This window comes from Gopherus evgoodei, chromosome 2 (assembly GCF_007399415.2).
Source record: "Gopherus evgoodei ecotype Sinaloan lineage chromosome 2, rGopEvg1_v1.p, whole genome shotgun sequence".
Classification (NCBI taxonomy): domain Eukaryota; kingdom Metazoa; phylum Chordata; order Testudines; family Testudinidae; genus Gopherus; species Gopherus evgoodei.
Genome location: NC_044323.1, coordinates 210,256,606 through 210,268,617, shown reverse-complemented (window position 1 = coordinate 210,268,617; position 12,012 = coordinate 210,256,606). Strand labels below are relative to the sequence as shown.

Genomic DNA, 12,012 nt, shown 5'->3' with positions numbered 1-12,012 from the left:
CTATGCAGTAGCAAGCCACTACACCCAGTCTCAAGCCACCCACTAAACTGGAGGGGAAAAAATCCAGGATATCACTGAAAGCCAATGGTGATACATTTATATTCTTTCAAAACTCACCATAGATTACTGTAAGTAGAAGTACAAATTACAGTCAAAGAACACTGAAGAACACTGTAATCAGCAGTCTTTCACTGGGATTCTCACTATGATGTAAATATAGAGTCCAGGCTGGATTCAAACTCCCTTTGAATCACTCTTTATAAGCTCTTCAGAGGAAGGTGCTATAAACAACAGTGAAACATATCATCCAAAATTTAAATAAAAGCAACAATGATGTAACGGTACTTGCTTTGTTATTGTTCCATCAATATCAGAGATGATGATTTTGTCATTCCAATTCCAGAGGTATATTGTTCCTGCGCAGCGGCAAGTACCTTGATATTGGGTTGTAATACTGAACACAACATCATTTGGACCATCTCTGAGCTTCAATTTTGCCTTTAAAATAAACCAAAATTATTAAAGTGTTTTGCATAGTTAAGAGTTTATAAATAGCAAAAGAGCTGCAGGAAATGTCGTGGGTGCTTATACACATCTACTTGTGTGATCAGATTAAATATAATTTGTAATTATATGTTTATTGTGTCCTCAAATTAAAGCCATTTCACAAGAATCCAACATTAGCTTGATGCACTATCCAGATACAACAACCCACCCCTCTTGCCTACCAAAAAAAACAATCCTGGAAATTTCTCAGTGTTCTCCCTCTGCTAGTAAAGAAACCTATCCTCAATTTTATTTTAGCATTATTCTACATCAATTAGCTTCTGGTTAAAAAAAGAAAAAGAATTTAAAAAAAGTCAGTGTACATCTCCTTCCCGAAAAATACTTCCTATTCTATACTACTAAGTTAACTTTCATTGGTCCTTTAAATCTGGCTGTTCCTTGTCCAAAGTGTTAAATGTGGGACCCCATATAAGTGATTCTGGACCTACTTTATTTTTATTAGAAACTTAAGTTCAGTGGTTACTGTAGTATATTTAGTGAAGAACTCAATATGAAAAAATACACTTATCAGAGCTGCAACATGCAAAAATATACGACTTACTATTTGATCTGAAGACAGCCTAAGTGACTTCTTATAAGAGATCGTGTTCCCATGGTTTGCATGTTCCACTGGGATAGAATCTATTTTTAGGGATTCTTTCAGCTCTTGTGACTCTTCATCACTAGAAGAATCATCTTCTGTCGGCCTAACATGACATCAACCAAAATAAAAGTAAGCTGCAGAAGATTTTTTGTATTGGCTTAAAACTCATGTCTTCTTATATGTGTAAGACCAATTTTAAGTATCAAGATTTTCTGCTTGTATCAAGGATTTGCCACTGGCCTTGAGAAAATTAGCCCTTCAGGTGTACGGATTTAATCTATGGATAGAAAGTGTATTTTGCACACACACAAAAATGCCCACAACATCTTAATCTGGCTAAGACACACTACAATGGTAAACTCAACCACAGATTAGTGAGGTTTGCAGTTAGCATGTGTCAAACCAGGGCTAGTGTATGCTAGTAGGGTGGGGAAGAGAAGTCTTGTAACATCCTGGTATTGGTGAAGCCTTGAAACAATGCTATTTACATTGGAGCTGACTAAGGTTGGGTAGGGAGATGAGACCTGTTAGTCACTACTGCTGTGCTATTGAACTAGTTACACCACAGATGAAAAGGAATATTGGGCAGTACTTTATAATAATTCTTAATGACAGATCTCCGAGAACCAAAAAGATTAAAGGTGGACTAATAAATTACACAATTTACTGGCTAACCTCTAAAGATTACTTTGTATGTTTTTATTTCTTTGCCAATTAATCTAAAGTTTCAGGATTTAAAATAACTGGAGTTACATTTAAGTTTTTGGGGGTATTCCTACCACCATAGCACACTTAGATACTTTCTTAAACCTTACTCTCTTCCCTTCCTAAAATCTTGGAAGAGAGGCAAGGGGAATAAAATATTATGGGGACTTATTGTAACAGCCAGCACTAGACAGAAAGAAGTTTTGTGCTGTTACTACTAGTCTTCAACTATCTTCTTGGGTTTATGACTCATTACATTCAATACTATGTTTATTGTTTGATTCTTGTATGTTACAAAAAAAAAGGGGAGGGGGCTTATTGTGCAAATCCACCAATGAACATTAGGATTTTATAATAAGAAACCAGACACCACACACCTACATATTGTCATATGATTTAAGAAGTTAGTATGCATAGCTAGTGCCTGAACTGTTTACTTCCACACAGTTTCTTGCAGAAGTATTGGCCAAAACTATCTGTTTTTGTTTAGTAGCTCTGAGGAAACATTTCTTCCCACAGTAAATCCCCATTGAATTCTTCAAAAATCATGACACTATTGAGTCTGCAAAGGAATCTTCAGACAGGAACACACCTGCTATTAACTTGTTCTTTTGTAGTTGCTGGCAGGTCATTTGTTCTTTGTGCCTCAGACTTCCCCTCCTTTGTCTCTGGTGGCTAAGATAGCACAAGAATCAAGAACATACCAACATTTTAGGCATCTGCATTGACAAGAACTAATTTAAATTTGGGGCATAACCAAATAGCTATCATATAAACAGTAAATTTGCTGCTCTATCTGTATGAGGTACTCAGACTTGCTCAGTCTGGGGACTACTTCATAAGAGATCCTTTCATAGACCATTTCTCCTCAAAATATTTAATTTTGTAGGCAAATAGGAAGGCCTCTGCAGACCAGATACTAATTAATGTAAATAATGCTTTAATCAGGCACTTTTTGGTGCACCATCTATGCTCAAAATCTTGCAACCAAGTTGCTTATGACGGTCTTAAAAAAGAAAAAGGATGAAATCAGTACAAAACTAGTGTTTAGTGGTCTTGATCCTAGCAGGCAAATATTCCTATAACAGAAATTGCTATTAAAATTTACAGCCTTTTCAGTAGCACTTAAGAGATCATGAATGGGCTTGCAGACAGCCATCTTTAGAAGAAGTGGACCTCTCCAAGCTTGGTGTTGTGGTATGTGTGCAGGAGAGCATGATGGAAATTGGCATTGCTACTGACCATTTTGTGGCAATCAAGGCTCTCAATCCAACATCTTTTAGAAACATTAGATTCACTAAAGATAAACTCTAAAAAGTGCTGAAGTTAAAGAAATGCATGTTAAAAGTATTGGAAGAAAGCTTAAATCAACCTAAAATACCTAGTCAAAATGAGAGTACTGTAATTATGTAAGGGGCAGACTGACAGAACACAGTGCCCATTTTTCTATTTCCCTTTTATTTGCAAGAAGTTCCCAAAATTCAAGTTATTTGAAAAGTAGTTTTGAAGACAATTGATGGTTTACAGTGAGGACAGCCTGAAATACATGTCTACATGGCCCAGCAGTGGGAACTAGGGGGTGTGAACTGCAGTGTGCTGTGCTGCAACTCCCTCATGTGGATGCTGGCATGAACTAAAACGTACCCAGCGTCACAAACTAGGTAATTTAATTTGTGCCAACAGCATCCACATAGTGGAGTTACAGTGTAGCATGCTAGTATGTGCTGCATAGTCCAAACTGCAGGGCATTTAAACGAGCCCCGAGATCCTTCAATCCAAATTTATTGTGTTTAGTTGGTAATGTTACTAGTGATATTTTAGTCTTTAAACCTCAAAAGCAATTTAAATAGTTACATAATATTGATGAATAATTGAACATGCAGTTTTATAGCACTGACTGCCAAAGATCTGATCAGCATGTCTGATGCAGTTAAGAGCAAAATTTCACATCTGATTTTGATTCACATAACTATTAAAAGGTAAAATAGGCTTCAATTACTTGCTTAGCCATGCTGTCCCTCTTGCGCCAGAACCACCATCTTCCAGATTTCTTGGGCATCTTGTCTTTAACCCAAGACTCTACTGTAGCCTGAAAATGTTTAGTTTAGTTAATTTGTGTGTACACATACATACATATACACACACAAACACACACACACACACACACACACAAAAATATTAAAATTATAGTTCTGTATTACTATATATACAAGTTGCATTAAAGTATAAATTTGTGTTAGTTTACCTTAGGCAAACTTTTCTGGAACACCTGCAAGCTAAGAATCATGGGTGCAGCCAATGCCCAGTTATAGTACCTGGTTTAAGGAGATAGTCTTGATGAGAAGCTACAATAAGGACTGAATTCAGTAGAAATAACTGATTAGTGTGCAACATGCTCTTTGCTTGGTAAAAATAAAGTTTTATTTTTGTTGTAGGCTGCTCATAAAAACATGCAACTAATGTTTGCTTCAGGCCAAACAGTTTTCCTAATGCACACTGTTTACTGTTAGTGACAAATGCTGCAAGATCTTGCTTTAGAAAATGCAAATCTGACTTTAACCTGCAATTCAAAGGCATGTTGCATGAGCAAAAGATCACAAATACAAAATTCATATGGAAATATAAGTTAGAACTGGAACTGAAAGATATAGTACCTTCAAAATGTATTACTAAAAAAGGAAAGCTATATGACATGTAAACATTTTATAGTAATGGGAAATTACCTGTTGTAAATCCTTATCACTAGATTAGGATTGTCTATGAGTCCTGGATTTTCGGCAAATTCATGGTAAGTAATAATATGTTCCATGAATTTTTCTGCAATACAAGGACATTTTTATCAAATTCAGTTAAACATTAACTATTTTTGCCTCCTCTTTTTTGAGATTGCCTTTAGTAAGTCTGTTATTTTGTATACAAACTAATAAATCCTTTTCCTTGAGCTTTCAATTACCTTTGCTGATTTTCTAACATCAGCCAAAAGAGATGCTGAAAATGGTCCACGTCATAGGTGAAAAAGGTGACAGTTCCCATGAACATTTCCTCAATTGCAAAAGGGCCTCACCTTCCAGACGCCCCACTTCACCAGTCACAGTAACAAGTAGTAAAGTAGTATAGGAGGGAAGTGAGACTGATTTAAAGTTTTTTTTAAAAATAAAAAGAAAGTGTATCAAATCATGAAATCTACACACTGATCTACAAGTAACAATTTTGTGAGTGCCAATAAGTATCCATTACCGATAACAGACTTTGGCAGCAACTATGCAGTTTTACAGCAATTCAGTGTTACTGAGTTATGTTCTCCCCCCAGTGCACTAACCCTCTCCCCCCCAGCCCTGCATGAGGAAGTTTTTTTTTAAATATAGCTTTTTATAATTCAAGTCTGATTTTTATACCTTATACAAATCACATCACCAAGATATACATTCAAAATGTGTATCAATCTTGGACTTTATAAAAAAAATTACGTCCCTTTGACTGCTGGAGAGGAATATTATGGCAAAACTTGAATATCGAATAAAACAGACGCTAACAAATATCCCATTATGTTCAGGAAATAAGTGACATTTAAAGAGAAAAGAGTAAGAAGCATGTATGGTTAACTTTCACTTTCTACAGAGTGCGAATAATTGAACAGGAAAGTTTAGAGACAAAACCAATGTGACATAAAAGATCAGGATAAGGAAATATTTTGTGAGGGGAAAGGAAGATGAATCTTCATTTCTAAAGTCCAAGATGACGATATTTGCCATCCTTCCTCTTGCAGAGTAAGAGATTAAAAAGAAAGTCTATCAAGAAATGGGATACAAATACAATTTTATAGCTTTATATAATGGCAAAGGAAGCAATGCAGAGGGAGCCAGTACCAAAGGTGGTCAGACATTTCACATATGATGCAGCAAAAGGAGGGAAATGGCTGTGAGGAAGATAGGAGCTTTTCTTGTCCAGTTTTGGCTTGATCCCCCCATAATATGAATACATATCATCTATCCTTTGCAAATGTTTGAGAGTTTAATACTGTATATATGATTCCACAGTAGTTGATTTACCCAAAGCCTATAAAATAGGAGCATGTTTTCAGCTCTCTCATGCTTCCAAAATAAAAACTAAAAGCTTCATATGGCAGTCTTCTAAAATAAGAATACTAACAACCTGAAATAACTTAATTAGGCTGTATTCAATTCATATTTCTGGCTTAATTTGACTTAGTTTCTTATATACCTTTAGAGATCTCTCCATTTTCACTTAGACCTCCACAGATAGAAAGCGTGACATCAGGCAAGTCCATAGCAGAATCAGACATGCACTCTGTGCCACTGTCAGCAGCAGCACTTCCCACGGACTGTGGTGACTGAGAACCAGAGAGGGTATCCGACTCAGTCCACTGTCTGGAACTGGGATCAGAATCACTAAAGGAAAGGAGTTCACATTTTGTGTATGCAATTCTTTTGCATACACATATGCATGTATTTTAAGTTATATGCAACCACAGCATTACGTGCAGCACATGACACAAAATGCAATTGCAGCACTACATATTCTTGTATTTCAAATATATTTTGTTACAAAATTAAAGATTTGTTCTACAATCGCCAAATTTTCTTTTCTGAAAAAGGAAATCTGAATATTTGTGCACTCAGATGTTCACACAAGGTATTTTCTCTCACTAACATTTCCTTTCATCTCAGGATTGAAATATTAAAATGGAATGTCAGGTGCTCTACCATTACTGACATATTCTTTGTGATAGGAACTTATTTTATAATGATCAAGACCAAACCATCAGACTCTAATAAATAGAGATTATTTGTCCAATGGTCTGAAAACTGAATAGGTGCAAGGGCCTAAAGATCAGTAATTAAGTAACTTTAAAAAAAAAAAAAAGAAACTCTTAATAATGCTGAAATACTATTTTATGCTCATGATACTGAGAGTAATTAATTAATTAGCCTCTTGGAGTGAGTGGGACAACCCTCCTACCTTTAATGTTCTTTTCATGTTCTCTGTATGTATATATATCTCCTTGCTATATGTTCCATTCTATGCATCCAGTGAAGTGGGCTGTAGCCCATGAAAGCTTATGCTCAAATAAATTTGTTAGTCTGAGGCATCACAAGTACTCCTGTTCTCAAAATTATTAGATGTATCATATTTCACCTTTTCTACTGCTACTGATTCTCTCTGAAATGAAGCGGATATACTAGATGCTTTATGACCGTGTGTAAAGCCTGTAGAATTTAAATGTTTCCTTTTAAAGGTGTTCTTAGAAAGACATACTGGAGAGTGTCTTAGGAGTTAAAACATTTTAACTACATAGAATATGAAAAAGGGTTAACTCAGTTACATACGTTTTCTTACTACATAAATGGAGTTATTTTGTAACACTAAGGATACAAATTTCACTCCATGAAAACAGTGATGCCAGTTACATGGGAAAACACATTAGCACTAAGACAAATTACTGGGAATAATACTGCTTCCCAAAATAGCTATGTAGTTTACAGTTTCCCACAAGGCCCCAGCACTTTCTCGGTTCAGCTGGGATAGAAATACCACAATTGCAAACTTTCACATCATATTTCATTCTCTCTCCTTCTTGCCAAAATCAGAAGCAGAGAGATATACAGAACAAGTTCAACATTGATTTATCCTATTATATACTCTAAAAGCTCAAAGACAGGCTTGAATTTTGAACAAGGATTGGCTGAGGTCTTTTATCTCAATTGACTCATCCACTCCTAAAACTAACAGATACATTATTTTGCAATATAAGCTTTGCCATATGAGAACACTAACTCCAAGCTACCTTTTTGGAAAGTAGAGTGCGGCAACTTCAGGTTCCAAAGCCTTTAAGTCATCCAAGTAAATATCATGAGGCCCCTGGTGTTGGCTTCGCTTGTGCACCCCTGTTGATTGTCATAACAATTAGGTGGTTTGAGATTAATACATGTATTAAATACAGTGCTGTGGGAGGCACAATTTTCTGCACTCAGAACATTGTTAATATGGGAATCTAAACAGGAATGCCTGCAGGTTAGTTGGCCTGTAGTCTGTGAGGTTTTCTGATTGCTTTTTTTTTAAATTAAAAATGTTAGTTGTATTTAAATCTCAAAATTGAAAGTGTAAAGCTACAGTTTTGGGATAACTTCATCAAATTTCACAGAACTCTCTGTGGGAATTTACCAGTTCTTTTAAATACAAAATGAATACCTTTCTTTTTTGAAGGAGAGTCAATTTTTGCTGGTGGTTTTACTTCTGAAGGACTATCTACTAATGGGCTGGGGAGAGGATCAGCATCTAACGTAGATGATTCTTGAGGGATCTCCAGCAGAGGTTCTATGACTGCAGACGCAAGAGAATCTTTAACCTCTATTTGCTTAAACAGAGGATGAGTTCTTGGCTCAGGTTTCAGTACCGTGCAGACAGAATCTTTCACCAAAAAATCATCTTCAACTTCATCAGAGCTGAGAATGACCCTGAAATGAGTCTTTTCTGATGGGGTAATGGTAGCTGTTCTAGGATGCTCCAATTTGTCCTTCTTGCTTATCTGAAAAGAAGAAAGATCTCATTCTCATGTACTTCATACAATATGTCATTTATTTTATTCAGCTCTGAACATTAGCTAACAAGTGCTTATAGTAATTATGCCAGAGATACTACTTTTCAAACCAAAAAAGCCAAAAGCCCGCTGGATTACTGTACCTTTTAGCAACTTCACATGCAGTCTCATTAATAAAGTCCCAGAAATGCCAACCACAAAGGAACTTGTTCACCAGTTTCAGAGTATAAAAATCTGTCCATGTTTCTATATTCTAAGCTCATCCACAATTCAAATTCTTCCTGAAGGCTCCCCTCTGCCATGATGCCTACAGGAAGCTTCCTGACTGACAAGCTTGAAGAGTAAGATGTGAATATTTGTCATTTTAATTTATGTTTTATACTTGCACTTTTTGTGTTTACACATACTGTATATATGTTACATCATGTCTCCCGCCTTTTACTTATTTATCTAGATTGTGAACTCAGGCCAGGGACTGGGCCTTTTTCTCTTAGGAAAGCACCTAGCACACTTTGGTGTTACCATAAATGCCTGGCTAAGACACCATTTAGCATATAAAAACAAGGAAACCTATTCAATCCCCCTTGTCACTGGTGAGGAATGTATGAGTAATTAGCACAACCTGAATTCATGATGCTGTATTAAAAGAGACCTCATTAAAACCAGGTCTCCATTTCCCCATTTCAAATGTGGTTAGGTCACTTTTGAAAAATTGCAGTGACAAATCTAGATAGGTTTTGACACATTCAAACTAACCCTGACTTTTCAATTGATGATGCTAGATCATTGCTTATAGTCGAAATGTCTCTTCTCAATAATAACCTAATTTTTAAAAATAATGTTCATGGACAGCCTTTTTCCAAAAGCCCTGTTGTATGAATGGGTCCGGTGAACTTCACTGAGGCTCTGCATCAGAACAGCGGTCCACTCACACAGAGCTGTCTATGAATTTAGGGCCTAAATTTCATCATCTCTCGAGGGTACAGAGAAGGTGCTACATTATACTTCCCTGCCTCAGTTTGGAGAACAGTGGATTTATGTCATGCTTCTACTGGGGAAGGCCAGGAGCACTTACAAAGGGAGCTGTCTAAGGATGGACAGGTCCAGCAAATCTCTTCACCTGTCCTATTCAGGACCACTCCTATGTGGGGCTGCATTTTGTAGCTAAAAGTCCACAATGTGAGGGTAAGCAGCCATCAAGTTCCCTATATTAGAATTTGCACGATTCCCCTGGAATGAGCCTGGTCCTATCTTTTACAAAAAAGGTTACTAGACTTGATCATTCCTGTTGCATCTAATGCATCATTTTAAAATTATCTTCTGTTTCTAGCAGCAAATTAGAGAGCTGCAGATTTTTACTCTAAAGATCATTCTGGAAGAGATTTTTGCAGCCCTGCTTTTGAAATCAATAAAAATTCAGCTTAGCCAGCCACAAGAGGGTGCTGTTTTCATGCTATTTCTGTTGAATTATTTACAATTGCTCAGTTTTCCCCAATAGTCTAATGTGAAAAGCAGAGTTTTAAGGAAGACAAAATTCAGTCACATTAAAAGTCCCAGACAGTATATAAAATTCATTTATAAATAACTTTACCTTAGTAGATTCTGGGAATCCTCCCCATGTCCACTCCATATGAGATTCAGCTCTAAGCAAGCTCTCTGCAGGTTTCACTTCTAGTTCAGAATCACTTTTCGGACAGACTGGGTCTGAGAAAGGGCTATCAGAGTAAACACAGAAAACTACAGTATTTAAAATGCATTTGTTGTGCAGCTACTTTTGTTAGTCTTCCCTAGTTTAACACAGGTTCAATTATTCAGCAACAAGGCAAGAAGCCCAGTTGGGTTTTCAGACAGAGAAATTAAGTTAAAATGAAAATCACATGCAGGGGCTTACATAGTGATCACACTAAACAGATTTCTTCATTGTACTTGAAGTGTTCTCAGTATAATCCCCCATAATTTTCTCTCTCTCTCTCTCTTTCTCTTTAAAAGTTATTTGATTTAGCTGCAATCATGAGACAGATGTACTTCCTCCTGTTAATTTAGAATATGTTTTAAATTCCCATGTTCCAGACAAGAGACAGCATTCCAGTTTGCAAAGCCTGAAAAGTTTCATCCATTACTAAAAAGTCTTATTATTGCTGCAAGTTAAGTTAAATAGATGGTTACATTCCAATATACAACAGCATACAGTAGTACACACCACCCCCATCAGGGCTGAGTGGGGACAAAACTAGTAGAGCGTATGATCAAATCAGGGAAAATATTGTGCGTTTACTTGAAAGTTTCCTTAGAATAATGAGGTCCAGATACATTACAATGGTATTTCAGCCTGCTTGCAGCTTGGAGACAGAACCACATCCCTCAATCACTGATGACAGAACGCCTACTAATTTTTGAAAAGCGGACCCCTTCTGCCCCATCTCTTCTCCCCCTCCTGCCCCCCCCAGACCCTGTCCCACCTCTTCCCATGCTCCCACTCCCTCTTGCTCCTCAGCCCCCTCCCACTTCCTCATCACTTGATCCTCTCCACTTTCCTCTCCCACCCAGCTGGGCTTCTGCTCCAGGGCTGGGACAGGAGCTGTAACCTGACACGGAGCCTACTGCCTGCCTATGAAATGCAGGCAAAAGGTGGCCCTGGCTGAGCAGGGGCTAGTGCAGGTTGATGACTTGGCACCACCCGCCCCAGCCCACAGTGACTGGACACTGCCAGGTCCCCTTTTCTACTGAACTTTGAATTGAAAACCAGACACCTGGCAACCCTAAGAATGCCCTGCTCCTTGAATTTGCCTTCAATTGAGACAACTTTGACAGGCAGGATAATTCAATTCTACTTTCCTAAATTACAATATGAGTACTGTTCTAAATAACAGAATGACCTATAATCTTGTGAGGCTGGAATAAGGATGGTTACTTGAAGGAAGCATTTAATCTTGGGATTTATAGAAAAATTTCTTTTCTTGAATATGCTGATAACATATTACAGAAACTTGACCTTTTGCTTGAACATTCATACACCCACAGTGAGTTCCTCTAGGAGGGCCTTTAAGCCCTGTTTCATCGGTTTAATGTGCTAGTTAAACATTGGTCTTCGCACCAGGAGTAGAATAAATTCTACTGATTGACTTTTTAGGGTGCACAAGATTATCACAAGTGTGATAATCATCCAAGCATTGATTTTGAACCTGTCTGGTCCTGGTTGGAGGCAGACTCATCAGAAGATCCAATGCTAAGTTAATTAGGTGCAAGAGCTGAGCAACAGCTTCTTCAGATAGAAAGCCAACAGTATCATTGCTGATCTCCTCCTTCCTATATTTTGTACAGTCCTGGAGAGTAGTGGAAAAAAGCAATTTCCCAGCTTTGGAAGAAGTCATTTTGCTATCTCACATCCCAGGTCATGATACAAGGACAGGACACAGGGTGGTTTATTGCTGTTCCCGATGCAAAGAGGTCAATCTCCATCCCGCCAAACAGATTTAATATGAGTGAGGATATTTCTAGGTGCAGGTTCCACTCTGCTTAATCCATCCTCTGTCATGTAAATCTTGGTGTTCATCTCCACCTGGATTGGCAATGCAAAAGGAAACTTTGCTCCACGCAG

General features: G+C 37.4%; 2 protein-coding genes across 8 annotated transcripts in view; one reads left to right on the top strand and one right to left on the bottom strand.

Moving 5' to 3' along the window:
- LPIN2 (lipin 2) overlaps positions 1-12,012 on the bottom strand; it is a 72,115-nt gene that overhangs the window by 8,606 nt on the left and 51,497 nt on the right. For all 6 annotated transcript variants that reach the window (XM_030552847.1, XM_030552846.1, XM_030552841.1 and 3 more), the window contains 10 exons: positions 10,006-10,129; positions 8,066-8,402; positions 7,662-7,761; positions 6,077-6,264; positions 4,579-4,672; positions 4,101-4,170; positions 3,855-3,944; positions 2,448-2,530; positions 1,109-1,253; positions 350-498 (listed from right to left, as the gene is read on the bottom strand). In XM_030552847.1, coding sequence (XP_030408707.1) covers positions 350-498; positions 1,109-1,253; positions 2,448-2,530; positions 3,855-3,944; positions 4,101-4,170; positions 4,579-4,672; positions 6,077-6,264; positions 7,662-7,761; positions 8,066-8,402; positions 10,006-10,129 — 1,380 coding nt within the window. The remainder of the gene's footprint in view (positions 1-349; positions 499-1,108; positions 1,254-2,447; positions 2,531-3,854; positions 3,945-4,100; positions 4,171-4,578; positions 4,673-6,076; positions 6,265-7,661; positions 7,762-8,065; positions 8,403-10,005; positions 10,130-12,012) is intronic.
- The window catches only part of EMILIN2 (elastin microfibril interfacer 2), a 136,576-nt gene that overhangs the window by 86,551 nt on the left and 38,013 nt on the right, over positions 1-12,012 (top strand). The gene's annotated exons all lie outside the window — the stretch shown is intronic.